Raw genomic sequence first — 26,782 nt, 5'->3', positions numbered from 1 at the left:
CCCGATCCGGTGGGCTCCGCCCCTCCGAGGCTACGGACGCTGGTAGTAGCCCGGCGGAGGTTTGCGAGGCCCCAAGCCCCGGCGCGGGGCAGACACGGGGAAAGCTCAACCCGGCCGTTCCTCACGACACCTCGGGTTTTCTCCGCGGCGTGAGTGGAAAATCTCCGCCGGAGGATGCCGCCGGGAAGGCCGTGCCTCCGCGGCCCAGACCCGCTCACCCACGTGCCACGGCCTCGGAGCCGTTTCCGCCAACGTACTCCCAGCGACGGGTGCAAGATGGCGCCCGCGCTTGCGCGCGCGGCCCCGCCCAGGCGCGGCCGCGTCACGTGGTACCAGCCGCTCCAAAACCGCCACTGAGCGAAAAAAGGCATTTTCGCGGGGGCTCGCGTCACGTGACGCGCACCCACCAATCGCGCCGCGGGAGCGCGACGTCGCCGCATCATGTGGCCCCGGAGGCCGGGTCACATGACCCCGCCGGCCCGCCCCCGCCCTCCCCGGGGCGGGGCCACGCTCCTGACGTCCACGTGCGCCCGCGACGCAGCGCCGGCGGAGCCGTCACGTGACGCCGGGCACCCTCCTCGCCGCCGTCGCCCGCTCCTTCCCTCCACGGCGGGGCTGCGTCGCGCGGGCGCGAGGGGGCGGGGCTCCGGCGGGTCACGTGCCCCCGCACCTCCCCGGCGCGCGCCCGCCCGCCCGCTCGCCCCCGGCCCCGGCTCCTCCTCCTCTTCTCGCCATTGCAGTTGGGACTCGGCAGCCCGGTGCGCGCCGCGTGGCTGGTTTGTGGGGGGCGACCCCGGCGGGCTGTGGCAGGAGGGGGCGGCGGCGCCGGAGGCCGGGGACGCCGACCAGGTAAGCGTCACTGTGGCGGCGGCCGGGCCCGCCGCTGCCCCTCCCCCCCCGCCCGGCCTGCCCCCCGCCGGCGGGGCGCGGGCTCCCGCCGCTGGGGTCGCCCCGACCGCCTGCCCCGGCGCCCCGCGCCCCGGCCGGCGCCAGGCCCCCCGCCCCGCCGCCGCCCCCTGCCCCCCGCCGGCGGCCGCGCTCCCGCGCTCGGCCGTTAACTCGCCCCCATTGTGCCGAGGAAACAAGATGGCGGCGGCGGCCCCGGTGCGCGCGCACCCGCCCCCCCGCGCGGCCCCTCGCGGGCGGCGGCGCCTGGCGCGGCGGGGGGGGGGGACGGCGCGCCCCCGGACCCCCCGGCCGCCGCCGCCCCCGCGCCCCGCTTTGTCCGCGGCGGCGGGCGCGCCGGCGCGCACGTGCCGGGCGCACACACCCCCTCGCGCGGCCCGGGCGCTGCCCGGCCTGGCCCGCCGCCGCCCACCCCCACCCCCGCGCTCTGGTCCCCCGCACCCTCCTCCTCTTTGTCACAAGTCCCGCCCCGCGGCCCAGGAGGGTCCCAGGTCGTCGAGGCGGGAAACGTCCATCTCCTTTGTCCTTATCCGGGCGCGGGCCGGAGGGTCCCCGACAACCGCCTCTGCCCGCAGGTCCCCGGCCCCGCGCAGGGGTCGCCGGCGGCTTTTGTGCGCAGGCGGTTACTAAGGTTTGGGCCCCTGGGGCGGCCGACCCCCGAGCCCCACCCCCTCCGCGCCGTCCCGCTCAGGATCGCAACTTGGGTGGTGCCGCCGGGTTCCCGCGTTCCTTCAAATTGGTTGTCTCGCGGGGTGAGCGTCTGTCTTCCCCATCCCTCGCTCCAAATGGTGATGGGGCTAGGGGAGCTCGTGATCGTTTGTACCCTCTTCCCTCAAGTGGCGGGGCAGCGGTGTTGGATGTTCTTCTGCTCGTGTTCTGCGTGGTGGGATGTGCGTGGGCTCCGTGGGGCTCCGCCCGCGCCTCAGCATCCACTCTGGGCGCGTGAGCGGGCGCTTCTCTGGATATTTGCAGGAAATGAGCATCAAGTGGCGGTCGGGAGGGAGGGAATGGGTAAGCCGCGGGCCTTCCCTCAGTGGGCCTCCCCGGGCTGACTACAGGTATTTGGGGGCTGTGAAGGATCCCACTGGCTCCGGCGACTCCCCTAGATGCGGTGCGTGGTCCCTGGGGTGTGTATGAGCTCCGTGGAAGCAGGTGTGGCGTTAGCCTCCTGTGGCATCCTACAGAGCATCTGCACGCATGTCTGTAGGTATCAGGGTCTCTCCCGGGACTGCGCCCCGTGCTGCCAACCCGTTTGCGTGTGACACTTTGCGTATAGGCCTCCGGGGATGGATTCTCAAGCCATGAATGGAGTGTGGGAATCCAGGGCTCATTCACGGCTGGGATAGTGAGGGAAGCCCCGGGTTTTCCCCCTGGCCTCAACCCTGGCATCCAGGCAACCAAGGGGCTGGCACGTCTGCGCAGCAGCGGTCACTGATTTCTGTGTCCTCGCCCTCCTGGGCTGTGGGCGAGCTTAGGTCCACTCTTGTGGGAAGGGAGGTGCTCAGTCCCGACAGTTGTTTTTTGTGGGATGGTCAACTTGTTGGGCGTCCAGGGCACGTGTCGCTGCTGCCGCCCCAGAGCCCTTTGGAACTGAGAGGGGCCTGGGGGTTGGACTGCAGGCACCTGCTGCCCCTTCCCGCTGCCCGGCCTGGTGACCTTCTCCAGCTCAAGTCGATGAGTAAACACAACCAGTCCCTTTGGGGAGCAGAAGCCAGTGACTGTCTCTCCATCCTAGATTTCAGCACTTCATGGGGCAGAATGTTCTTCCTCTGACAGGGGCTGCGCTTCTCAGAGCTGCCTTTCCTTCCAGGAATGATCGCTGATTCTACTGTGGCCCTCTTGTTTCTCCTTCGGGGCCCCACATGTCATTGTCACCCTCAGTAGTCTCAGGTGGCGCCTTCCTTGGGACTGAGGCTGACAGAGTGGCCCCTCTGGCAGTGACTGGGTTCCTATCAGCTCTGGCGACGCTAAGTGGGCACTGCTGCTCTGTGGGAGGAGTGACGGTCCGACGGGAGTGGAAGCCTTGCTAGCCGGCTCCTTTTCTTTTGGGGGGCCCCAACCTCCTGGTGCTAGGAGGCTGCTGGGGAGTGGGAGGCAGGGGCAGGCCAAGCCTGCACCAGCCCTGCGAGCACTTGTTTGAGGAGTGCTTCCTTCCGCAGCCCAGGGATCTGGGGGGCCTTTTTAAGGAATCACTAAGAAGTAGCAAGTAGGATTTAGTGCAGACTTCTAACATCTGCGGTTAGGGGTCCTCAGAGTGCTCTCTACTGAGAGCTGCAGGAGGAAGACTTGGCCAGCGCCAGTGGCTCAGCAGACAGCCCCGCAGTGAGTCGGGCCATTCTCCAGCCCTGAGCCCCCGCCCCGCCCTGTCACTCAGTCCTGTGGTTGGAACATGATTCCATGTCCAGCAGGGCTCCCCACATCTGCCTCCCTGCCACTTGCTTTCCTTCTGCCTTTGAACTGTTTCCTCTGATTGGGAGTGGTGGGTGGTGTTTGAAGAATGAAATGTTACAGTGTGACAAGTTAGGTTGTCTCTTAGCCTCTGGGCAGATTAATAACTCTCCCTCGATCTGTGATTTAGAAAAGGGGGTGGAGGTGCTGGCAGTATGGGAAGCAGCAGCTCAGCCCCACAGCTCTGAGTTGCCTTTGTAAATATTTGTGCTGGAGGCTGTGGGAGTGTCACCCTTGTGTGGGGATTCCTGGGGCAGAGGCGAGTGTGGGAGCTGGCAGGAGTGGACGCAGAGTTGAGTCGGCTTCCACGGTTTCGGTACAGCTCTGCTGGGAGCCGTGATGTTCTGGGATGACCCCAACAGCCTCATGTAGGACAGTGCTGAATGTGTGTCGTGTCATGTGTCAGCTTGTGCGAGGCCCTGTATTTTTGCTCTGGCACCCCACTGTTGGTCACTTTTTCTTCCTTGTTGGAGGGGCAGTTTGGGGGTCTTCCACCTTCGGGCAGGAGGAGAGCTTGTGCCAGGGAAGGCTGGCCTGTGACACTGTATCAGCAACTGTATCCATGACCTGCTTGCGGTCTTACTTTGCTGAATGTTGCAGAGCCTGAGTGAGCAGCGACTCCAGCGAAGTAGAGCAAGTAGGCTGGAGGGGTCCATGCCCAGCAGACTTGAACCGACTAGCGGAACTTGGGGGTGGTGGCGGTGGAGTCACACCAGGAGATGCTCAGGGGGGACCCTGTCGGCTGCTGGGGGTGGAACCCTAGTTGACTGTGTGCCAGGCCAGCACCCTCCTCAGTGTTGTAACTCGCAACATTCCCTCCCCTTTGTAAGGCTCCAGGTTCCTCCAGGTTGCGTGGTGGGGTGCTCTGGCCTCCGGGTCCCCCCAGTCCCCGTTTGCTAACTGGCTTCCCTCTGCGTCTGCCTGTGGATCAGGGTGAAGGTTGCTGGCTGTCCCCACGTGTGTTTGGGCTCTGCCCCACGCAGCCACTCTTCCTCTTGGTGTCCCCAGCGGGTGACGGATCCCCCAGGATGAGTGACGTGGAGCTCACGAAGCCTTTCTCCCTGTCCCCTACTGTCCCGATAGTCAGTTCTGAGGCGAGATGTGTTTGCTCCCCCGAAGCAGGGCCTGGACTGGCTGGTGGCCGTCCTGGGCTTGAGGCCAGCTCGGCGGCGCCACCTGTATCGACCACCTCAGCTTGTCCAGGAGAAGCTCTTATTCTTTGCATTATCTGTGGTTTTAGGCCCCCCTGGTGGTACTGGGGGCTCTCCTGGCGAGATGCCCCAGGGGTGTGACGGGATTGGACCTGGGCCTTTGGTGCCACACGTGTGCTCCAACCCCTGCGCGTTCCCGGGCTCGCATCAGAGAAAGAGCTGCCTGCGCTGGAAGCAAGTATTGCTGAAGCCGGTACTCCGGGCTCGGCCTGCGCAGGTGGGAGAGTTCGTGTTCCCGCGCATGACCTGGAGGATCCCTGAAAGGGAAGGACCGAGAGAAGGCAGGCCCACGTGGGGAGAGCCTTTTATGGGGGCTGAGATGCTGCTCCGGCAGAGGTGCAGCTGGGAATCCCTGCGGACTCCTTGGTCTCCACCAGAGCTGCCAGAGTGGGCCGAGGACTTGTGGGACACTCGCGGTTATCCCCGGGAGCCCTGCTCTGCCCAGGCCCACAGGCCTTGCTCCTTACCACTGAGCCATCTCTTTGGTCCTCTGACCAGATTCCCTCTTTCGTTTGTGATCGCCAGGATTGCCCCGGGCTGGGTCAGGCCTTGGGCGCATGCTCTCTCCTCCCCATCCTCCAGGTCTCAGTCACTGAGCAAGTCATGTGGCCCATGGATCTTGGGACCTCATGCCTGGCAGGTGCTCTGACTCTGAGCCGGGTGCAGGGGCTCAAACCCTCCCGCATTCATGCCAAGTTTTCTTGGCTGAAGGACATCCCTGGACAGTCTGCAGGGAGGTTTTGGTTGGATCTGTGCCTCGCTGCTTTGTGGAAACAGTCTCCTGGGTTCAGTTTTCCTCAGCGGTTCTGGTTGATGTTCGCCCGGAAGTTCCTGTGTGTGGGGAGTTGTGGGCTGTCAGTGTACAGACCAGCACTCGGGTCCCAACAGAGGGTGTTGGGAGCCCCCTGCAGGGGACCCCGCCCCCTGAGTGCCCGTACCCCTCTTCCCCCTGTGCTCTAGGCAGTGCTCCATACTCGTCCGCGGGGCTGGTAGTTGAATCAGGGTGCATGCCTTTCACCCTGAACCGTGGCCCGTCTCTGCAAACAGTGGATCGCTCGGGTCCCTTTCCATTGGCCAAACAGCAGCTGCATTCTTAGGAGCTAGGGGCCCGAGAATCATTGTCCCCATAAGCTTGATGTTGTGTGATTTGAGCTTCTGTGGCTCTGCGTGCTGAGGATGGGCTGGTTTCTGAGACAGAACAGGAGACCCCCCCCCCCCGCCTCCCGCGGCCCCAGACCCTGAAGGAGCTGCGGGGCCTTAGCACTGTGTATGAACCGCCAAGCTCAGAAGCTGCTCCTCCTCTGTCGTGTCCCTTCTGCTGCGGGGTTGGGGGCTGGCCCCGGCCCTCAGGCTTCCGTGGCAGCCTCACCGTGCTCGCTCCGATTCCCGGTGAGTTAGTGTGGGTGGGTGCCGTGGGCCGCTTGCCAGCAGTGCTCCTGCCGGCAGCGCAGCGCAGCTCAGCGAGGAGTAGCTTCTGCTTATACAGACGGAGCCCCAAGTCCGCTGACGAGACGGCGCCTTTGGGCTCTGTGCCAGGGCAGCTACCAGGCGGGCTGGGCAACCAAGGCGGTGCCCCCTCAACTGAGCGGCCCGGGCTCCAGTCCCAGCTCTGGTGCTCCTTGCTCCACTGCCTGGTGTGGTTGGGAACCAGGAGGCGGCCCCGGGTGCGAGTGGGAAGCAGAGGATGGTCTCAGGGTGGTCCCATGGAGAAAGTGGGCGGTGCGCTCACAGCCGGGGGAGGGGGGCGCTGCAAGGGTCCGGCTCCTCCGCACTCGGGGTGTGGTTCGCTCCGGTCTCCGTGTCAAGCCCCCATCAGGTGTCATTTGCAGGGAATGGAGTCGGGGTCTGCGTCCTCCTTGTGAGCATCACTGGGCCGTTGCACCAGTGGACACGCCGTGAAGCGATCGTACGTGTTTCCTGGGTCGCTGCCCAGCGTGTTGCTGGCCTCCCAGTCCACAGCGCTTTCTGTGACGCGCTTCAGAGCAGCCTTTCCTCTGCGTGGGAGCCGGAGTCCACTGTTGATTCCCCCTCCTTTCTCAGGCCATGCTGGGGATGATGACTGCTGGTGTGAACCTGAAGGTCTGGGGTTGGGGCTTGAACTCGGGCCTCCCGCTTGCAGTCTTGTGGTGGACACTCCCACCCTACCAGGATGGACTGACCATCTCCCAGACAGCATCTGGTTCCCTCTTCTCGTGCTTTTCACTGTTGACAAGGAAGCCCTGGGCTTGGGTTTGTTCTGGTGTTTGGGTGACCCCAGCAGTACTCAGGTGTCACTCCTGGCTGTGCTCGGGGCGTCTGATGTGGTGGTGCTGGGGTTTGAACCCGAGTTGGCTGCATGCTGAGCAAGCCCCTGCCTGTTGTCCGGTCTCCTCCGGCCTCTGTAGACGCAGGGCTGTGCGTTCTGCCATTCCATTGATGGGTGTTTTTTAAACGTTTGTACCCATGTAAGCCCAGAGCCTTGTGCATGCAGCACGCCCCTGGCAGTGAGCACATTCTGGGGTTCCAGGGCCAGGGCAGGCCAGGTTGCCGGTATCTGTGGGGACTGAAAGCCCCGGTGCACTCGGAACAGCTCCATGCAGTGTGACCGGTGCGGGTGGGGGCGCAGGCCATGCAGCTGCTTCTGTCCCTGGGGTGGTGGGATTTTTTGGGCGACCTGACCCTCCCACACTGGACGAGGAGGGTGTAAATCTGCAATGCCCCTAGTGTTCAAACCTGGTGGAGGAACCCCCTGTATGCTGCCCTCATGTCATGGGGGGGGGGGCTGCGTTTAGGGCCTCAGATCCGGCCTTGCACTCCTGGGGGTGTGTGCGCCCCTGCCCTCGGTGGGCTCAGTGGGTGTTTGGGGGGACTGACCTATACTTCTCCTGGGGGAGTTTGCAATGTATGTGTTTGTGGGTTTGCGCAGTCAATTTCACCTTTTTGGGGAGTACAGTTGTGTTTGGGGGTGACATCTGCCAGGAAATGAGCCCCAGGCTCCTGCATGCATAGCACATGGCTGCCCTGGGAGCACGGGCCAGAGTCTGGGCTTTGAGGCCTGGGGGAGTGGGGGGACTCATTGCCGTTCTGGCTGCGGCCAGGTGCCCTCTTCCCTGCCACCCCCCACCCTTCCCCCGCCTCTGGGGCTGGGGCCAACTCCAGCTCTGCAGGGTCAAGGTCCCACAGGGCCCCCTGGCCGAGTCGACCCTTCAGCCCCGCGTGTGCTGTCAGGGGTTCGGTTGGGTGTTCGCGTCCTGGGACACACCTCGGTGGGCACTGGTTGCACAGGCTTGCTCGCCGGCTCTTTCTGGATGTGCTCCCGCCCTGAGCCACGGTCCCCCGCCCCGCGTGCCCGTGTTAGCTCCTTCATGACCCTGGGACGGGTCTCCTGCTCCTGGCACAGTTTCGCTGGTCATCGTCCCTGCAGAACGTCCTGGGGACGGCGGTGCTGCCTGATCCGGGCTGGGAGAGAGCGCACAGGCGAGCAGTGCGACGCTCAGGGGGCACCCGCAATGCTCACTCAAAGATGCTCCCCTGAGCACCGCTGTGTGTGACCCTAACATGGGCGGGGGAATGTTGTTTTTTTTTTAACCAGAGTACTATAAGTTAAAAATTTGTAAACATAGGAGTTTATGCACTTTTTTTTTCTTTAAATTTCTATCAGTGAACACCATGAGGTACAGTTGTAGACTTACAAATTTTTGTGCTTGGGTTTCAGTTAGGAGTTTATGCACTTTTATAAACTCCATAAAAACATGGGGTGAAGTGAGAAGCAGTGAACGTGGCCCAGAGTCTGGGCCTCTGCTTGCAGGCAGTCCCCAGACATGCTCTGTCCCTTTGGTCCAGGGCGTGTCCTGGTTCCAGCGCTCCCTCAGGCCGCCCTGCCTTCTGCCCTCCTGTGGGTATCTTACTGCAAAATTGATACCTCTGAAGTTCTTGAAACTAAAGAAATTTTCTGCTCTTGTAGACAGTTGAAGTATTGATTACATCAAGGAAATCTGACCATTTGAAAAGCTAAGCAAAAAAAAATTGATTCCCAGACACTACAGAGAAAGAAGTGAAAATGGTAAGAAAAATGACTATCTACAAACACTACAGGCAGCCGCTTCCTCGGAGACCAGGGGCGTGATAGACTTTTCCTTGTTGAAGGGAGATGCCCAGACTGGGGGGGGTGTCAGAAGCCCGTGCGCCCCCTTGCTCCCCTCACACGGTGGCCTGTGCATAGGTGAAAGTGGGGGTTCGGTGCAGAGAGGGGCACTGAGGGGCGTGTGCCGAAACCAGACTGGGGGGGAGCCAGAGGAGGGTGGGCCCAGCCCAGAGGGGTTCGGAGACACTCGCACCCTCTGCCTTATGGGGCTGTCTGTGCATTTGCCCGGGGTGACCGCTGCAGACAGGTGAGAGGGCTCCCAGCTCCTGTGCGCCCTTTCTGACGGTGTCTCCCGTTTCAGCGTCCAATGCGAATCTTTGTGAATGATGACCGGCACGTGATGGCCAAGCACTCGTCCGTCTACCCGACCCAGGAGGAGCTGGAGGCCGTGCAGAACATGGTGTCCCACACGGAGCGCGCACTCAAGGCAGTGTCCGACTGGATCGACGAGCAGGAGAAGGGCAGCGGCGAGCATGCCGAGGCCGAGAGCGTGGACCTGCCCGCCGAGGACGAGACCAAAGAAGGTGCCGGGTAGGTGCCGGCGCGAGCGGGCCGGCGGGTGGCGGGTGGCGGGTGGCGGACACAGCCAGGCCAGTCCTCACCACGCGCTTGGCTGCCGTGCAGGGAGCAGAAGACGGAACACATGACGCGGACGCTGCGCGGCGTGATGCGTGTGGGCCTGGTGGCCAAGGGCCTGCTGCTCAAGGGCGACCTGGATCTGGAACTGGTGCTGCTGTGTAAGGAGAAGCCCACCACCTCGCTCCTGGACAAAGTGGCCGACAACCTGGCCATCCAGCTCGCTGTGAGTGACACTGGCCCCGCCCCCCTCGCGCCTTCCTAGGTCCTGCCAGGCTGCGCTGCCCTTTCCTCCTGGGGCCAGTTTCCTGCTGACTGGAAACACCTGGGTCATGTGTCTGAGCATTCTGGGGCGGCTCTCAGGAGGTCGGGTTGGAGTCGAAATGCCCAGTAGTCACGTCCCGGAGCACTTTATGGAGAAGCCTTATTTCCGCCCAGTGCTAGTATCGTTCAAGTTAATTTTGTTCTTGCCTGTAAAAAGCATTGGAAAGATGAGTCGGCGTCTATTTGCTGGTATTTTGTTGAGGATCGTTGCATCTGTGTTCATCGGGGGTATCGGCCTGTAATTCTGTTTTTGTGCTGTCTCTGCTTTTGGTATCAGGATGGTGGTTGCCTCATAGAAAGTGTTGGGAGGTGTCCTGTTTCTTAATTTTCTGCAAAAGCCTGCAAAGGATTGGCAGTACATCCTCTTGAAAGGTTTGGGAAAATGTTCTAGTGAATCTGTCTGGTCAGGGTTTTTGTTTTGGGGAAGACTTTGATTGCTATTTTAATTTCCTCAATATTACAGTTTTTTTCTGTTTCTTTGGGTCACACCCAGCAATGTTCAGGGGTTACTCCTGACTCTGCACTCAGGAATTACTCCTGGTGGTGCTCAGGGGACCCTATGGTATGCTGGGGATTGAACATGCATCGGCCACGTGCAAGGCAAAAGCCCCGCCCGCTGTACTATCACTCCAGCCCCAATATTACAGTTTCTGTTCTGGTATTCCAGACCTTGGCTTAGCTTTTGGAGGTTCTAGGAATCCCATAGTGTATTCCTTCTAGGGTCTCTGGTTTCGTGGTGTAGAGATTCTCAAAGTGATCTCTGATGATCTTTTGAATTTCTGTGGTTTCTGTTGTGAAGTCCCCTTTTGTTTCTGACCCCCCCCCCACATGCCCCAGGCCACAGCATCTCCAAGACTGACAGAATCCCGACTTCCTTTCCCAGAGGGCCTGTGTCTTCCTTGAAACCCGGACCCCAGCCTGAGCTGGGTGTGTGACATGCCTCAGCCTGGCTCTGGGGAGCCCGGACATCCCTGCAGGGGCCCCCACAGATGGGTGCTTTTCCGAGCACAGCTCTTCTCCTCTGGGACACCCAGCACGGGCCAGCAGGAGGACCAGGCCCCACTGGCCCAGGAGGGTGGCCACCAGAGGCCTGCGGGAGAGAGCGGTGGTGGAAGCTGCATTTTCTGTTTCAGGCCGTTACAGAAGACAAGTACGAAATCCTGCAGTCCGTGGACGATGCTGCAATTGTCATCAAGAACACGAAAGAGCCCCCCCTGTCCCTGACCATCCATCTGACGTCCCCTGTGGTCAGAGAAGAGATGGAGAAAGTGTCAGCCGGAGGTGGGAGGCCCGTGTGGGGTCCCCGTGGGGTTCAGGCTGGGTTGAATGGGGGTGCCCGCTGCAGGCTGGACCTTGGCGCTCAGATGCTGCCCTCGGGCGTCTCTGCCTGCCTAGGGGTGCTCGGTGGGTCTCAGCTGAGAGAGGAAAGGTGGTCCTGGTCCTGCCACAGGGCGGCCAGGCTCCTGCTGGGCTCGGAGTAGGTGGGAGGAGAGCAGTTTGGCAGCCCCTTCCTGGCAAGGCCGCAGGGAGAACCTGCGCCTGGTGCCCACTCCTTCGCCTCCCTCCTGTTCTGCCAGGGTTTCCTGGAGGGCGTCAGGAGTTCCGGGTCTAGGGGGGCAATGCCCTGAGACCGGGGGGACCTCCCCTTTCCACCCGACAGAATTCCCTCGGTCAGTCTGTGCCCCCGTCTTATTCCATCTGCACAGAGACGCTCCCGGTCAGCGACCCCCCAGATGTGCTGGACAGGCAGAAATGTCTGGCTGCCTTGGCATCCCTTCGGCACGCAAAGTGGTTCCAGGTAGGCACTTGACTCTCGTCTTGTGGTTTGAGAGTACCCCAGTTGCAGCATGGACCTGGCCCCTAGAGGCTGTCCATCCCGCGGCGGGTGGGTACTTGATCTTTGCACCTGCTTGGCCCCCTGAGGAGGCTGGGGACCATTGGGCTGGTGCCTGTGCTCTATGCTGGTGACCTGGTTGTGGCCGCTTGCACAGTGGCGTCACAGCCACACCAACGTGGTGGCGTCTGCGCTATAGTGCTGTGGTTTAATCCTACAGGCCAGAGCCAACGGGCTGAAATCTTGTGTCATAGTCATCCGGGTACTGAGGGATCTGTGCACGCGCGTACCCACCTGGGGGCCCCTCCGAGGATGGGTAAGGCACCTGGCCGCTATGGCCTCTGGGGCAGTGGGCACAGGGAGTCTGGGGGTCACCAAGCCCGGGGGACCCTGTCCCCAGCACTGCAGCACTGCTGCCCATTGGGCAGCCGCTGGGACCTCAGGGTGGCAGTTCCACTTCGGCTGGCCATGCACCGCGCCATCTCTGCGGCTGCTGTTGAGTGGGATGGTCCCCAGGGCCTCTCCTCACTGGCCCTCAGCCTGTCAAGCCTGGGCCTGCGGGGGTCGCGGGGCACCCACCTGGTGTCCGCTGACGAACCTCTTGCCTTGCAGCCCCTGGAGCTCCTGTGCGAGAAGTCCATCGGCACGGCCAACAGGCCCATGGGCGCCGGCGAGGCCCTGCGGAGGGTGCTGGAGTGCCTGGCGTCGGGCATCGTCATGCCAGGTTGGGGCCTCGTGCTGTGCAGGCGATAGGGCCAGGACAGGGACCCAGGCCCCGAGTGGGTTAGGGCAGCAGTGGCCCCGTGTCCCCCTAGGGCCGACGCATGTGACTCCCCTCGTGCGCCCTCCTCGCCAGCCCTGGGCCGGATCCGGGGCGGCGGTGACCCACTCCCCCGCGGGCGCCTCGCTCCGAGACCCTTGAGGGCGATTTCTCTCACGGCGGACGCCGAGTGGGTCACCGCGCGCAGCGTTCTCCAGAGCTGGGTGTGGATGGGGCGGGGGTTGGCACCTGGCCCCGCCGCCAGCATGCGTCCCTGAGGTGCTAAAGATGATCCTGCATATCTTCCTTGTTTCCTGCCTTCAGATGGTTCTGGCATTTATGACCCTTGTGAAAAAGAAGCCACTGATGCTATTGGGCATCTAGACAGACAGCAACGGGAAGATATCACGCAGAGCGCGCAGGTACCGTCGCCGCCGCCGCCGCCCTGCGCCCGCACCAGCCTACGCACGGGCCAGTCGCAGCGCAGGCTCGGGCCTGGTCCAGGGCGCCCCCACCTGGCTGCTGCTTTCCCGGGCGCCACGCGGGGCCGGCGCCTGCCTCGGCTGCCCGCTCGAGTGCCGCCTTCAGACACCGAGTGCGGAGAGCACCGCGCCGGGGGCCCTTTCCCCCGCAGGCCCCCCTCGTGGCTCCTGTGGCAACCGGTCCCCAGGTTGGGGTCTCCTGTGTACCTGTCAAGGCGGGGGGTCCCCGGCTGGTCTTCCCCCACAGCGAGGCTGGGCGCTGGCCCTCAGGCCTCCCCCTGGCTGCTGGGGGACCTCGGCCGATGGACGTAGGGGAGAGCAATAGTGGCCACCAGCTCCGGCCCTGGCAGCAGGCAGTAGTCAGCACAGCCCTGGGCGCGTGCGGGGCCGCTGCCTCAGACGCCTCTTCCCCTCCCCAGCACGCGCTGCGCCTCGCAGCCTTTGGGCAGCTCCACAAAGTCCTGGGCATGGACCCCCTCCCTTCCAAGATGCCCAAGAAGCCAAAGAACGAGAACCCGGTGGACTACACGGGTAAGTGCGACCGGGGGATGCGGCCCGGGCATGGGACGTGGCCCTGTGCTCAGCCCCTCGCCCTGTCCCCCCCCCCCCAGTCCAGATCCCCCCCAGCACCACCTACGCCGTCACACCCATGAAGCGCCCCATGGAGGAGGATGGGGAGGAGAAGTCACCCAGCAAGAAGAAGAAGAAGCTGCAGAGGAAAGGTGGGCGGCGCTGGGCTGAGTGAGGGGGCGCCCTCAGCCGGGCTCCGCGATTTCCTTTCCCGACACCCGCTTGTGTCCCCAGAGGAGAAGGCAGAGCCGCCGCAGGCCATGAACGCGCTGATGCGGCTGAACCAGCTGAAGCCAGGGCTGCAGTACAAGCTGGTCTCGCAGACCGGCCCGGTGCACGCCCCCATCTTCACCATGGCCGTGGAAGTGGACGGCAACTCCTTCGAGGCCTCAGGCCCGTCCAAGAAGACGGCCAAGCTGCACGTGGCCGTGAAGGTGTGTGTCCGCCGCCTGGGGCTCAGGAAACACCGCCACCCCCCGCGGCCTGTCTCCGCTCACGCTCACGGCCGCCGTTGTCTGGTGCAGGTGTTGCAGGACATGGGTCTGCCCACGGGCGCCGAGGGTCGGGATTCGAGCAAGGGCGATGACTCCGCCGAGGAGACGGACAGCAAGCCGGCCGCCGTGGCCCCGCCCCCGGTGGTAGAGACCATCTCCACGCCCAGCGCCGCCTTCCCCTCTGACCCCAGCTCCGAGGTGAGCAGGCGGGGAGCTGGCGGGGCCGTCGCGGAGCCAGGCGGGGCGGCGGGCCAAGCCTGGGGCTGAGTCGCTGCTGTGTGTCTCCTGAGAACGCCCAACAGCAGGGCCCCATCCTGACCAAGCACGGCAAGAACCCGGTCATGGAGCTCAACGAGAAGCGGCGGGGGCTCAAGTACGAGCTGGTGTCCGAGACGGGCGGCAGCCACGACAAGCGCTTTGTCATGGAGGTGAGCGTGAGCCCCTGGCCTGACTGGCCCGCCCCCGCCCCCACGGCCGGTGCCCCCAACCCACATGGTCTCTTGCAGGTGGAGGTGGACGGACAGAAGTTCCAGGGCTCCGGGTCCAACAAGAAGGTGGCAAAGGCCTACGCTGCCCTGGCTGCTCTGGAGAAACTCTTCCCCGACGCGCCCCTCGCCCTGGACGCCAACAAGAAAAAGCGCACCCCAGTGCCTGTCCGAGGGGGCCCCAAATTTGCTGCGAAGGTAAGGGGGGCTCGGGTCGTGGCCCACGGGGGCTTCCAGGAGCGAAGAGGGCAAACGGACCGTATCTCTGTCTCCCTGCAGCCACACAGCCCTGGGTTCGGCATGGGGGGGCCCATGCACAATGAGGTGCCCCCGCCCCCCAACCTGCGTGGGCGGGGCCGAGGCGGGAACATCCGCGGCCGAGGGAGAGGGCGAGGATTTGGTGGCGCCAACCACGGAGGCTACATGAACGCTGGTGAGAGGCCGGCGCGGGGTCCCCCCGGGGGGCCGTGGGCAGCCGGCACCTGCCGGTGACTGTCCTTGTCCTCCCGCCCTCCCTGCAGGCGCCGGCTACGGCAGCTACGGCTACGGCGGCGGCAACTCAGCCACGGCCGGCTACAGTAAGTGCCGCTGGGGGCGGACGTGGGGAGCGGCTGCGTGTAGCTAGAGCAGGTGGACCCAGACGCGGGGGGCGCAGTCTCCTCCAGATTAGGTCAGCGGCCCTGCACCCCAGCCCGCACAGACGCGGCTCCCGCGGCCCACTCCTGAGCGAACATTTTACATTTCTCTGCTTTGAGCCACGGCAGCATCGGCCCTGCGGAAGTGCTTTTCCCACGGGCGCCGCTCTGGTCTTGAGAAGGAGCCTTCACTGGGGGTTACAGGAGCAGAGAAATCTAAAACCCGAGTTTCAATTGTGGCGCTCTGTGCCCTTTTTCCAAAGAATTCTAATTTTTTTTCTCTGCTCTGTCTCCCCCTTTTGTAGGTGACTTTTTCACAGACTGCTACGGCTATCATGATTTTGGGTCTTCCTAGAGCATCTAAAAGTATTGCACACAAAAGCAACTTTTTACTCCAATTTTCTCGAACTCCAAAACCCAAAGTGTCCGTGCTGTGCCCTGTGCTTCACTGGGTTTCTCCTGCCGGCTCCCCACCGCAGCCCGGCCGAAACTCTTAGCCTGCAGAATTTAAGACAATGGCAGTTTTTATCGTGATTTGCCTTTGAACTGGGTCCCTTTGAAGTTCACACTAAGTGGAAAGCAATTTCCGAGCGAGCCTTTGTGTGCCGCCTTGCACAGAACCCTAGAGCCAGCGTTGGTCCGCGTCAAGGCAAAGCCCACGTTGCTTTTTATGGAAAGCATTGCTCTATCTAAGAGACAGACACGGATGCATTTTAACTCCCTTTGTCTTAACCCACAGCAGGTTTTGTATGACTTTTTACCCAATTCCCCAGTCGGGTGGAGCCTGACAGTCGCGGAGACCATCTCGCCGCCGGCCGACTCCAGAACAACGGCTTTTGCTATTTTTCGTGTTTTTTTTTTTTTGGTTTCGTTTTGTTTTCCCTTTTCCTTTTTTGTTTCTCATACGCATGTAAACACGTGGGGAACATGGGGCAATTGTATGTTGTGCTCAGTGACCCCCCGCCTTCTGTTACCCACGCTGGTGGTGGCTTGTCGGGGGACGTGCTGCCCTGTGGCTGGTTCTGCTAGAGGTGAGAAGGCGAAGGTGTCTGGCCGGCCTCCGGGACTGGCATGAGCAGGACCAGGCCTCCAGGGCTCGTGGAATCTTGCAAGTCGCCCTCGGTGTAGCTGAGGGGCGGGAACCGGAGTGGGGGGGTTTCACGGGCTGCCGAAAATCGGGGCGTGGGGAGGGCTTACCGGCTGACGTGGCTCTCCAGGCCCACGTCTCTTCGTCCGGGGGCCGCCTGGGGGCTGGGGGCGCCAGGCGGGTGTGCTGCTCTTCCCGAGACCCCTGTTTCCTGGGGTCAGCGGTCAAGAAGCCTGCCTTTGTGTTGACTTGCAAGATTGTGCGTTGATTCAGGCGAGCAACTGGTCAAACGGTTACTACGGCATTTGTTCCCGGAGGTTTGAAACAGTCAGTGAAACTTTTTCAAGAAAAAAACCACCTTGGATTGCATGATGTATTTTTATTTTATTTTATTTTTTTTAGAAAGTTATTGTTTGAGAATAATGCCTTTTTATACCAGGAAATAGTTCTCCTGAATGACGTTGAACACTTCCCCTCCCCTTTTATTTTTTTTTAATCAATACACGTTAAAGTAACAAGCCCTCCGTCCCTGGCGTCTTCATTCATTCCGTGCTTGGAGTGTGCGGCGGGCTGGCGGCGTGTCCGCTGCCTGCCTGTGCCGTGGCCTGCGCTGCGGTGTTTTGGCTTGTGACGGGCTCAGGGAGGTGGGACGCTGCTGCTGCCACTGGTCGGTCCTGGTCAGTCGCTGTGGCCCAGGACACACCGGTGCGGGGCGCCGTCCTGCAGGCGACCGGAAGGCCTGGTCGTTTGGCCCCGTCCAAAGCCCCGGGGGATCCTGGGGGCCCAGCGAAGCGGGGCCGGAAGAACCCGGCCGGGTGGCCGCCTGCATGGACGCCGCGGTGCCCACTAGTGTCAGGGGCCCAGCCCTGCTCCAGAGCCGCACCGGCCACCCCTCGCGGAGCCCCGGGACCTGCAGCGGCGCCGGAGAGCCACCTTGGCGCCGTCCTCCTGCTGGGCCCGCGCCTGGGGCTGCTCACCCGCCTGCGCTCAGGGCTCATCCCCTGGGACCAGCGTGCGGTGCTCCCCGTGGCATTCTCGGCCCCCCGCACCTGAGAATGTGGCGGCCGTACTGCACGCTTGCCAGTCCTGCTGGGGCCTGCCTGCTCCGCCCGGCGCTGTGCTGGGAACCGGCCGGCCCGCAGAGCACCTCGCGGCCAGGAGACGTCCCCGAAGCCCCCCGTGTGCTCGGGGGACCGAGGCGGGCCAGGCCTGGGCCGGCAGAGCTGTTCCCAGCACAGCAGGGCGTGGGGCCGGGGGCAGCTGCTTCTCGGGGGCTTCGCTTTTCCTGCCACTGGGACGTTGGGGTGCTGGGCTGCTGGTCATGATTGTCCTCCCATGTGGCACTGATCCCCCGCTGCGCTGCCGGGCATGGGGCCGTGGTGTCACCGGCCGCCAGGGAGTGGAGCTGCAGGCCAGGCTGCCCCGGCCGCGGGCTGGGGGTCAGCTCTGAGGCGTCCCACTGCCGCGCCCCCGTGCCCCGCTGACCTGCTGCCTTCCTGTCTAGGTCAGTTCTACAGCAATGGCGGTCACTCGGGCAGTGCCGGGGGCGGCGGCGGGGGCGGCGGGGGCTCCTCCAACTACGGCTCCTACTACCAAGGCGACAGCTACAATTCCCCCGTGCCCCCGAAACACGCCGCCAAGAAGCAGCCGCACGGGGGCCAGCAGAAGCCGGCCTATGGCGCGGGCTACCAGCCGCACCCCGGCCCGCAGCAGTCCTACAGCCAGAACCAGTACAGCAGCTATGGCCCACCTCAGGGCAAGCAGAAGGGCTACGGGCAGGGCGGCTACTCGGCCTGCAACTCCTACAGCTCCCCGGGCGGGGGCGGCGGCGCCGACTACAGCTACGAGAGCAAATTCAGTGAGTGCGCTGCCGCCCGGAGCCACCGCGCTGAGCGCCCAGGGTGCCTCCCCACCTGCCGTGCCCTAGGGCTGGGGAGCGAGCGCCGGGCGGCGCCCTGAACCCCTCTCTCTCTCCCCCAGACTACAGTGGGAGCGGAGGCCGGAGCGGCGGGAACAGCTACAGCTCCGGCGGCTCCTACGCAGGGTCCCACGGGGGCTACGGCGGAGGCTCTGGGGGCTCCTCATACCAAGGCAAACAAGGTGGGCCGTGGGGCCACACGCGGGTGCCCCCGCTCCAGCTCCGCTCGGGGGGTGCTTAAGCCAGACGTGTCCAATTTAGAAGCGCCCCTGGCTCGCGGCAGGCCCCGCTGGCCTTCCTGGAACCCTGTAGGGGTCCCTGAGTCCTGCCAGGAGGGACTGCTGAACAGTCAGGAGTTGGCCGTGAGCACCGTTGGGTGTCGACCCCCCCAGCTTCTAGGAGAACAAGAAATGAGCCCTCAGTGCTGCATGGGGTCTCCAGGCAGGAGCTCCGACCCGCGTCGGCCCCCTCGTCTGGAGCTCCAGGCCACGTCTCCCTGCTCTGTCTCCGGCCCCTCGTGGGCCCCGAGTCCGGCTTGACCGGTGACTGCCCGCGGCCAGGGTGCCGGGCCTAGCCTCTACGTGGTGCCCGCCCACCACCCTTGGTGACTGAGGCTGGAGCGCTGTGGCCGGGACCCCACCAACGCCGGGCTCTGATGTCCCCTCCTCCGTCTCTCTCCCCCAGGAGGCTACTCATCACAGTCGAATTACAACTCCCCGGGGTCAGGACAGAGTTACAGCAGCGCGCCCAGCTCGTACCAGTCGGCACAGGGCGGCTACGGCCGGAACGCAGACCACAGCATGAACTACCAGTACAGATAAAGGCCCCGCGGCCGAAGACTTGTACGTTCTGCACTTAGCCCGTTGTAAGATTCAGTTGTGTGCATCACAGTTAACATGTCCACTGGCCTGCCAGGCCCCCCGCCCCATCCCGTCCACGTTGCTGTGTTGTGCAGTGCCGCTGGCCACACCGTGGCCCCAGTTTAGCCGTGTTTGGGACTGCGCGTCTTCATGGTTGGTTAGTGGCCATTCCCACGTCGTCCAAGTAGAGTTTTTTGCGTTCCTGGAGTTCGGTGCCCTGCCCACCCACCTCCCCCCCAAACACAGCCCCCGCCTCCACCCGTCCATTCGCCATCGGTGTTGGTGTTAATAACTCGGTTTGTCTTTTCAATAGTCACGGAAGGGAACCTTCCTCTGTTCATGCTTTTGTGAAAGTGACTTCAATGAGCTTTTCTGTATTTTAATGCTTTAGTGTTTCCGTTTTATAAGTGAAGATTTTATTTTACAAACCAGCGGGCAAAGCAAGAGTGGGTCCGCTCCGTCAGGCAGTGTATCTGGATTAAGCTGAATGTAGACAAATAAAGACACGGAAAATTGCGCCCGTCCTGGCCTGGGTGTCTGCCCGCTGCGGCGCCCACCCGCCCGGCGTGTCCTCCCTCCACTCCAGCCCGGGGCAGTGCGGGCGGCGGGGCCAGCGCGCGGGGCCCCTGGGCCCTGGTGCTTCTGGGATCACCCCTGATTCAGGGGCACTGTGTTCTTGGCTCAGCGAACTCAGGATGAGTATTGACACACAATCACGCTCCTGTGAGGTGAGACCACCTTGTAGGCCGGCTGGCACCTCACTTGACAGGCTGGTCGGATTGGCACCCCAAGGTCCGTGAGGTTTTTCTTTATCCCCGCCAGGAGACCTGACTTGAATCCTTGGGGGGGGTCACTGTCCCTGGGCAGTGTTGCAGTGTAGCGGGGGGCCTGGTGATAACCTTGCCAGACCTGTGTCGGCCGAGCAGAGGCCTCAAACCCCACGGCTGGGTGGGGCCGGGACTCTGCTGGCCGGAACTGCCCTCCCGAGGCCGGAGATGAGGGGCACCCGGGAGGGGTGTGAAGCTCACCAAGGCCATGCCACCAACTTGAGGGGCTGAAGATGCACTCAGAGGAAACAACAAGGCTGGCATAGAGACGCCCCCAGAAAATGGGGCCCACCCCACCCAAACAGCGGCATTGGAAGCCAGATTGCACCGTGACCCCAAATGCCCTGGAGTGCAGAGATAGACTGAGACGGCTTCCAACGGACAACCCACATGGTCCCTCGGACGCACCAGCCACATGGCTTCAGCCTCGGAACCCGAAAGTGCAGGCCCCCAGGCCGCAGGCATATGGAGACTGGCCTGGGGTGCTGGGACTTGGTGCCTCAGGGGGGCCACATGGCCCAGGACGATCTCTGGACCTGAGCACCTAAGGCCCTTGGGGCTAACCTGCCTTGAGCATCGGATGGGGGGCTGCCTCCGGAGAGCTCACCCCAAGATCCTTAATTCTCTCTAAAGACCCGATTTCCAATAAAGTCTCCTTCACAGTACCAGCCGTCAGGACTTGGACGTACTGTTGGGGTGTGCTGGGTGGGGAAGGATGGATTCATCACGGGTGGGGGGTGTGGCTGAGATCACGTGTTGATGTCCCGAGCTGGGATTGTGGTAAGGACCTGTCCTCAGGTGACAGGTGGCAGGCACAGATCTTCCACTGACCACTCCCTATGGTGGGATTCAGGAAAGTTGTGGCTGGCTCATTGAGCACTGGAGGGCCTCTCAGATGCCAGCCGGTCACCCTTTCCCTCATGATGTCAGAATGGATCAGATTGGCAAAATAAACAGGACTCCGTGCCCTCGGAGGGAGGGGCTAGGTGGGCACGGAAAAGGAAGCTGTTGCCAGAGGCCCATGCTTGAGCCCCGGGAGACTGGGCACCGATGTCCTCAGACCTCAGGCCAGAAATGGGGGACAGATGGAGGGCTTCCCCCTGGTGGCTGCTGGTCACTGGCGTTGTGCCTTGTCTGGGAGACCTGAGATCTGGTGCCATCTTGTTGCTCCAGCAGAAACTCCTGGTCCAGGACACTTGGAGGCAGGGAGGTCTGCGTGTCCTTCTCAGGCTTTTATAAAATGATTCCACACAGAGGTTGGAGCCATAGTACAGCATTTGCCTTGCACACAGCCGAACTGGGTTTGAACACTGGCACGTGTTCCCCGAGCACTAGCAGGAGTAATTCCTGAGTGCAGAGCCAGGAGGAAACTCTGAGCACACCCATTTGCTAAGAAAACCCCAAAATTTAAAGAAATCTTCCCTACCCCCAAATAATCCCATAATCCTAATCGTAGCCCCAATCGTCTCAAAATAATCTATACACCTGGGGGGGGGGGTGCTGCATGCAGAACAAGGGCTCTGGCCTCGAGCTGCCTCCCCAGCCTATTTGGATAACTGGATACAATCCAGTGTGATTCCCTAATGCTGGGAGTGGGGCAGGGCACTTGCCATCCCATCCTGGAATGAAGGGAAAGGCTGGAAGCAGGGTTGCCTTGTCACACTGGGGCGTGAGGAGGGTGACAGAAGCTGCGGACTAGCCCTGTTAAAATCCCAAGTTCCAGGGGGTTAGTGGTACAGCCTAAGGGGCTTGCCTTTGTATCTGACAGGAGCATTTCATCTGGCCCCCAAGGAGGCCCTTGAGTATGCATGTAATAAATGGGCGGCTCTGGAAGTGAACAGCCCTGCTGCAGGCCTTGCTCACCCACCTGTCACCTCTCAGATCACTTAGATGAGGGTGTATGTCCAGCAGCCTCAGGGCCACAACTGTGTCCACAATCAACTGGGGTCCATTGCCGGTGGCTGTACTCAGGAGGAGGAAGTCACCGAGTCGTAAAAAGAAACGTCGGATGGCTGTGGGGACAGGATTACCAAGAGGAGGGTTTCCAGAAGGAGCCCTGGAAAAGTTAAACTGGAAGGAAAAGCCCCTGGGCTAAACCGGCTTCCAACAGGCGGCCCGGCCTGCAGGCAGAAAAGTAAAAGTGCTCCGTGTTGGAAAGGGACCAACTGTGGAGCTTCTCACGGATGTGGCGGCCGCTGGGCTGGGTGGGGAGCAGCAGACACAACCCAGCAGGGGAGACTGCGGTGCCGGGCGGTGTACTGGAGCTCGGCAGGAACAGCCTGGAAAGAGAGAGCCTTCTCCCTTCCACGCAAAAACGTGTCCCCGATCGCCTGGAAAGATGCAAGCAGGGGATTCTAGGAAAGGCGATTCTAGAAGTGATGCCCCGTTGTCTCAAGCCCAGCAGGGTCTCCATCCAGGAAGCTGGGTGGGTGACACCCTCCTGCGGAGAAAGGATCTTAGGACAGTGCCACCCTCTTCTAAATCAGCCACCTCCTCCCCACCCTCCCACCCCTCATTCCCTGGGTCTCCAAGCACCACTTTCAGCTATTTGAGGTCATCAAAACCCGCGACCTTCTCTGTGAGAGGTCTGGGATCTCTTACTAGGATTACTGTCGGCGGAATCTGCAGAGAGCCACCCAGACGCCGCGGGAGATCACCTATTCATCGTGCTTCCCGGGGTTCTCCTCTGGACCCACCCTACGGGCCGCACCTACGTGCCGCGCCCAATCAGCAGGTCTCGCCCCAGAGAGACATCTCGGCCCCGCCCTCACTAGGCTCCCTCCCTCTCAATTGGTTCGATAGCAGCATGGAACCTAGTCTCAGGCCACAGGCCCCGCCCCACTGATGGTGCGTCCCACGTGCTCTGCACAGCGATTCTTATTGGTCGTCTCCGCAGGCCCCGCCCCGCCCCCGGGCCGCTACCCTGGTCTCCAGGCAACGTGCGTAACGCTGTCCGCTGTGCTGAAGTCTAAGACTGAGCTGGTTGCACAATTGCTCCATGTCCAGTGGGTCTTTGTAGCGACGTCCCCCTTCCCAAATAACCTGTGCTCAGAAAGGAGAGATGGTGCAAATAGCCCAAACAGCTGAAAGGGGGGTGGAGCTCTGTAAGAAACCTGTAAATGAGACCTGAAATCCCGCGGAAAAACGGGCAAAAAAAAAGTTGAAGAGGCGACGCAACGGACTTCTCGACTCTACTCTTAGGAATTTCACCTACTTTGAATCCATACACTTTTTGGTGTGTGTGTGGAGGGGGTCACAACTGCCGGCGATCAGAACTAAGTACTCAGATGCTTTTGACTCTGTTCTCAGGAACCACTCCTGGCAGTGATCAGGGGACCATATGGGGTGCCAGAGATTGAACCTGGGTGGGCCACGTGTAAGGTGAGCTGGGGAGATCCTACCTTTACCTCTGTATGATCTCCCCAGCCCCCTTTTGGTGCCAAATCCAGGGATGCTTAGGGACTACACCTGGCTCTGTGCTCACCCTCCTGTTGGATTTGGGAGATCAGAGAGGGTGAGAAGAATTGAACCTGGGTTTGACACAGGCAGGGCAAGTAACTTACCCATTTACTATATCTTTGTTCTCTCTTCATATTACTATTATTATTTTTGGGTCATAGCCAGAAGTGCTCAGGGGTCACTCCTGGCGGTGCTCAGTGAACCCTATTGGATGCCGAGGATCAAACCTGGGCTGACCGAATGGAGGATCTGTGCCCTCCACGCTGTACTTTGGCTCTGGCCCCTCTTCATATTATTTTTGAAAATATGCTCAGGAGTTAAATCCAGCTCAGTGTTCAGGGCACCGTGTGTTCAGAGGAATTAGACTCAGGAATCCTGTTTGTAAAGCATATACTTTAGCCCTTTGAGTATTTTCTCCAGTCCTTCTTTCCTTTCTTCCCTCTTTCTTTTCTTTCTTTCTCTTTCCCCCATTGCTGGAGATGGAACTCAGAACTTCACAGAATTGAAGGATGTGATCTACAATTGGCATATCCTCTGCCCACAAAATAGAGAATCCCACAAGCTTTACTTATGGCTTTATTTTAATGAAGAAAATTTATTTAAGGGGCTGGAATGATAGTACAGTGGGTAGAGTGTTTGCCTTAAATGTGGCCAATCTAGGTTCGATCCCTAGCACCTCAAATGGTCTTCTGAGCCCACCAGAAGTAATTCCTGAGAGCAGAGTGAGGAGTTACCCCTGAGCACTACTGGGGTGGTCCAAAACCCAAAAATATTTATTTAAATTTAGGGATCAGGGATGTAACTGAGGGGTGGAATGTATCTCACCTATGTGAGGCCCTGAATTAGACCCCCAGTCCTTTAAAGAAAAAGACTTGGGGGGCTGGAACAATAGCACAATGGGTGGGGCGTTTGCCTTGCACGAGGCTGACCTGGGTTTGATTCCCAGTATCCCATATGGTCCCCTGAGCACCGCCAGGACGAATTCCTAAGTGCAGAGCAAAGAGTAACCCTTGTGCATCGCCAGGTGTGACCCAAAAAGCAAAGAAAGAAAGAAAGAAAGAAAGAAAGAAAGAAAGAAAGAAAAAAGACTGAGGTAGAGAGACAGAACAGGGATTAGGCACTCATCTTGCAGGTGGCTGTTTTGATTTCAGTACTGTATTTGGTCCCCCAAGCACTGCCAAGAATGATCCCTGAACACAGCTGGGCGTGACCCAAAAACAAGTCCTGCCAAAAATAATGACAGTTTAAAAAAAAGATAATAACAACAGGTTAGTGTAAATTCAACCACTTAGATGAAATGAATAGAAAAAAATATCTACGACCTGAATTGGGGGAAAAAAATTGAAAGTTGGACTAGTAGTCCCTTTAAAATCAGAACTAAACTTGTGGAGTTCATGCTCAATTCAATCAGCTTAATCAATGGCTGAACAAATAAAAGTACTCCTACATTATTTAAAAAAATAAAATCAGAACTAAACTTAAACCAGTTGAAGCCTGAGAAAGAATAGAGTGGGTAGAATATTTGCTCTGCAAGCAGCTGACCCAGGTTTGATTCCTGGCATCCTATATGTTCCCCCCCAAGCACCACTAGGAGTTATTTCTGAGTGCGGCAGAGCTGGGACTAAGTCCTTTGCAGTGCTGGATGTGACCCCAAAACCAAACACCAAAAATAAAACAAAAAATTCTTAAAGTAGTCTGCAAAAGATATTCCTGCAAGGAAAACTGCCATCACCAAGTGTTTATGTCTTTACAAGTGAGCTCAATAAAATCTTTGAAGACCAGATCATTCCAATTTTGCATCATTCCTTCCTGAACACAGAAAGAGGAAAGCTCTTGGTTTATCTGTAACAGTAAGCGTGATCTGAACATGAGACCAGGCAGAGACAGTGCGAGAAAGGAAAGTATAGATGAACATAATTCAAAACAAAAGTTCCAAATATGACTCAACATGTTATGAAATGTCACAGTGTCTATTTATAGGAGAATGTCAGTGTCAAGCTGGGTTTATCTCAAGAATGGAAATAAAATTGATATATTAATCGAGAACACATGCTGGGCTGGAGAGAAGTTCACAAGGCAGAACAACATACTTTGCAGTTCAGAATCTGGGTTTGATTCCTGGTACCACATGGTACTGCTGGTAAAGTGCCCGGAGTGGCCCCTGAACACTGCCTAATGTAACCTAAAAACTCAAAGGCAGGGAGCTGCAGCGATGGCACAGTGGGTAGGACATTTGCCTTGCACGCAGCTGACCCGGGTTCGATTCCCAGCATCCCATATGGTCCCCCGAGCACTGCCAGGAGTAATTCCTGAGTGCAGAACCAGGAGCAACCCCTGAGCATCACCGGGTCTGACCCAAAAAGGAAAAAAAAAAAAGGCAAAACAACACAAACAAAAAAACAACACCTTATCAGGATAAAAATCTGCGCGTCCACATTTCTGGGTACATGGGAGTTATATGTGCTTTGATGCTGAGGAATCATTTTTTCTCGTGCTCGGAGGCACCATACCCCGTGCAGTGATTTGAACCTGGATCAGCCGGCCGTGCTATAAGTAAAATGCCTTACCTGGCTCTCTCCAACCCCCTGCATGGAGTTTGAAAGCTGAGCCACCAGGATTTACTGACACATCAGACCTCTAGGACTGTACTGACATTTCAACCGACTGATGCATAAGAAATCCTAAAGGATTTCTATGTTACCACCAAGAAGGCTGTGGAGGATCAAATAGGCAAAATTGGTGGTGTTGAGGGCGGAAGGTGGGGGCGGGGAAGTGCGTTATCAACAGTTCTGCTCCAACATCAACATTCAGGGAATTCAGAAGACAGGGTTATGCATAAAAGCTGGGCACGGTTAGGCTGGAGAACTTCTCAGGGGGCTAAGTGGTATGCAGGACTTAATTTTTGATACCCCTTGAGTCTCCAAGCACAGCTAGGAGGGATTCCCCTAGCTCTGAGCTTGGAGTAATACCCTCATCCCCCCACCATAAGCGCCTGCAATGGCCTCCAGGAGCGCCTCTTGGGACGGCTTGACTGTTAGAGCCCCCTTGAATATTCACCATCAGGGTGGGAAATGAGTCATCACCACAATTCCCCGGAGGTTCCCTAGTCTTGCCAATGAGTTTTAGGCCGGTTGTCTGATGGGAACGATTCCGGAGCAACGGCGCCCTCTGCTGGTTACTACAGATACGGGGTCCATTTGCATCCGTAATAATAACGGTTTTCAGATGTTATGATTCTCGGGCAAACACAGACAGGGTTGAGTAAATCACAGCCCTCTCCTCGCTGCGAGACGTGGAGGCTGGGTCTAATCAGGAATGTGCACTGAATGAGTGAAGAAATAAACGGCTGCAGATTCTGGTCCTCAGTCTCCCCTTCTGTGAAGTGGGATTGCTGCTCTCGTCGAATATATTCGTGCCCATTTGCGTTCCGGTTCCTGTTCCCAGTTCAGGGCACAGCGTTCTGTACATCCCTCCTCATTCTGTCGCCACGGCGTTTCTGACATCGAGGCACTCTCCTTTGGGCCGCATTTGATCGGAGAGAATGAGAAACATCATCGCCTAGAGACTGACGGAGGAGCAAGACCGAGGGAGGGAGACGATTCAAAGCCACGGCAATTCGGATTTTCCGCGGAAGCGTGCAGCAGGAGCCAGAGAACTAGGCGCGTCGCGGGGACCAGCGCGACGTGCCGGCCTCCGTTGCCATGGTGCCATGACGCGCCTCCCGGCGTCTCGCGTCACGTGACGCGGAGCAATATGGCGCCGCCCAGGATGCTCCAAGGAACC

At 60.1% G+C, this 26,782-nt stretch overlaps 1 protein-coding gene across 7 annotated transcripts; it reads left to right on the top strand.

The window, feature by feature from the left end:
* The first annotated feature begins 608 nt into the window (after positions 1 to 608).
* On the top strand, positions 609 to 20,205 carry ILF3 (interleukin enhancer binding factor 3). 7 transcript variants are annotated; one of them, XM_056119857.1, is made up of 20 exons: positions 720 to 849; positions 8,509 to 8,607; positions 8,990 to 9,219; positions 9,313 to 9,490; positions 10,722 to 10,869; positions 11,295 to 11,386; positions 11,643 to 11,738; positions 12,035 to 12,146; positions 12,507 to 12,604; positions 13,084 to 13,195; positions 13,276 to 13,386; positions 13,469 to 13,668; positions 13,759 to 13,926; positions 14,031 to 14,156; positions 14,235 to 14,411; positions 14,493 to 14,646; positions 14,735 to 14,791; positions 17,440 to 17,793; positions 17,916 to 18,035; positions 18,538 to 20,205. In XM_056119857.1, exons 2-20 carry the CDS (start codon positions 8,605 to 8,607, stop codon positions 18,672 to 18,674), a joined length of 2,673 nt encoding a protein of 890 aa, XP_055975832.1. In that variant the 5' UTR covers positions 720 to 849; positions 8,509 to 8,604; the 3' UTR covers positions 18,675 to 20,205. The 7 variants fall into 7 exon arrangements, with proteins under 7 accessions (XP_055975833.1, XP_055975832.1, XP_055975830.1 ...); XM_056119855.1 differs by having other exon boundaries at positions 14,019 to 14,156; XM_056119858.1 differs by lacking the exon at positions 8,509 to 8,607 and having other exon boundaries at positions 609 to 849; positions 14,019 to 14,156.
* The last annotated feature ends 6,577 nt before the right edge of the window (positions 20,206 to 26,782 follow it).

This window comes from Sorex fumeus, unplaced genomic scaffold (assembly GCF_029834395.1).
Source record: "Sorex fumeus unplaced genomic scaffold, SorFum_2.1 ptg000041l, whole genome shotgun sequence".
NCBI classification, from domain to species: Eukaryota; Metazoa; Chordata; class Mammalia; order Eulipotyphla; family Soricidae; genus Sorex; species Sorex fumeus.
Note: the sequence above shows the minus strand (reverse complement) of the source record. Positions and strands in the feature narration are given on the sequence as shown.

Coding starts and splice junctions, on each gene's coding strand:
- ILF3 (XM_056119855.1), top strand. Junction 12,147..12,506: donor GTCGGGCATCGTCATGCCAG/GTTGGGGCCTCG, acceptor TCCTGCCTTCAG/ATGGTTCTGGCATTTATGAC. Junction 14,157..14,234: donor ACAAGCGCTTTGTCATGGAG/GTGAGCGTGAGC, acceptor GGTCTCTTGCAG/GTGGAGGTGGACGGACAGAA.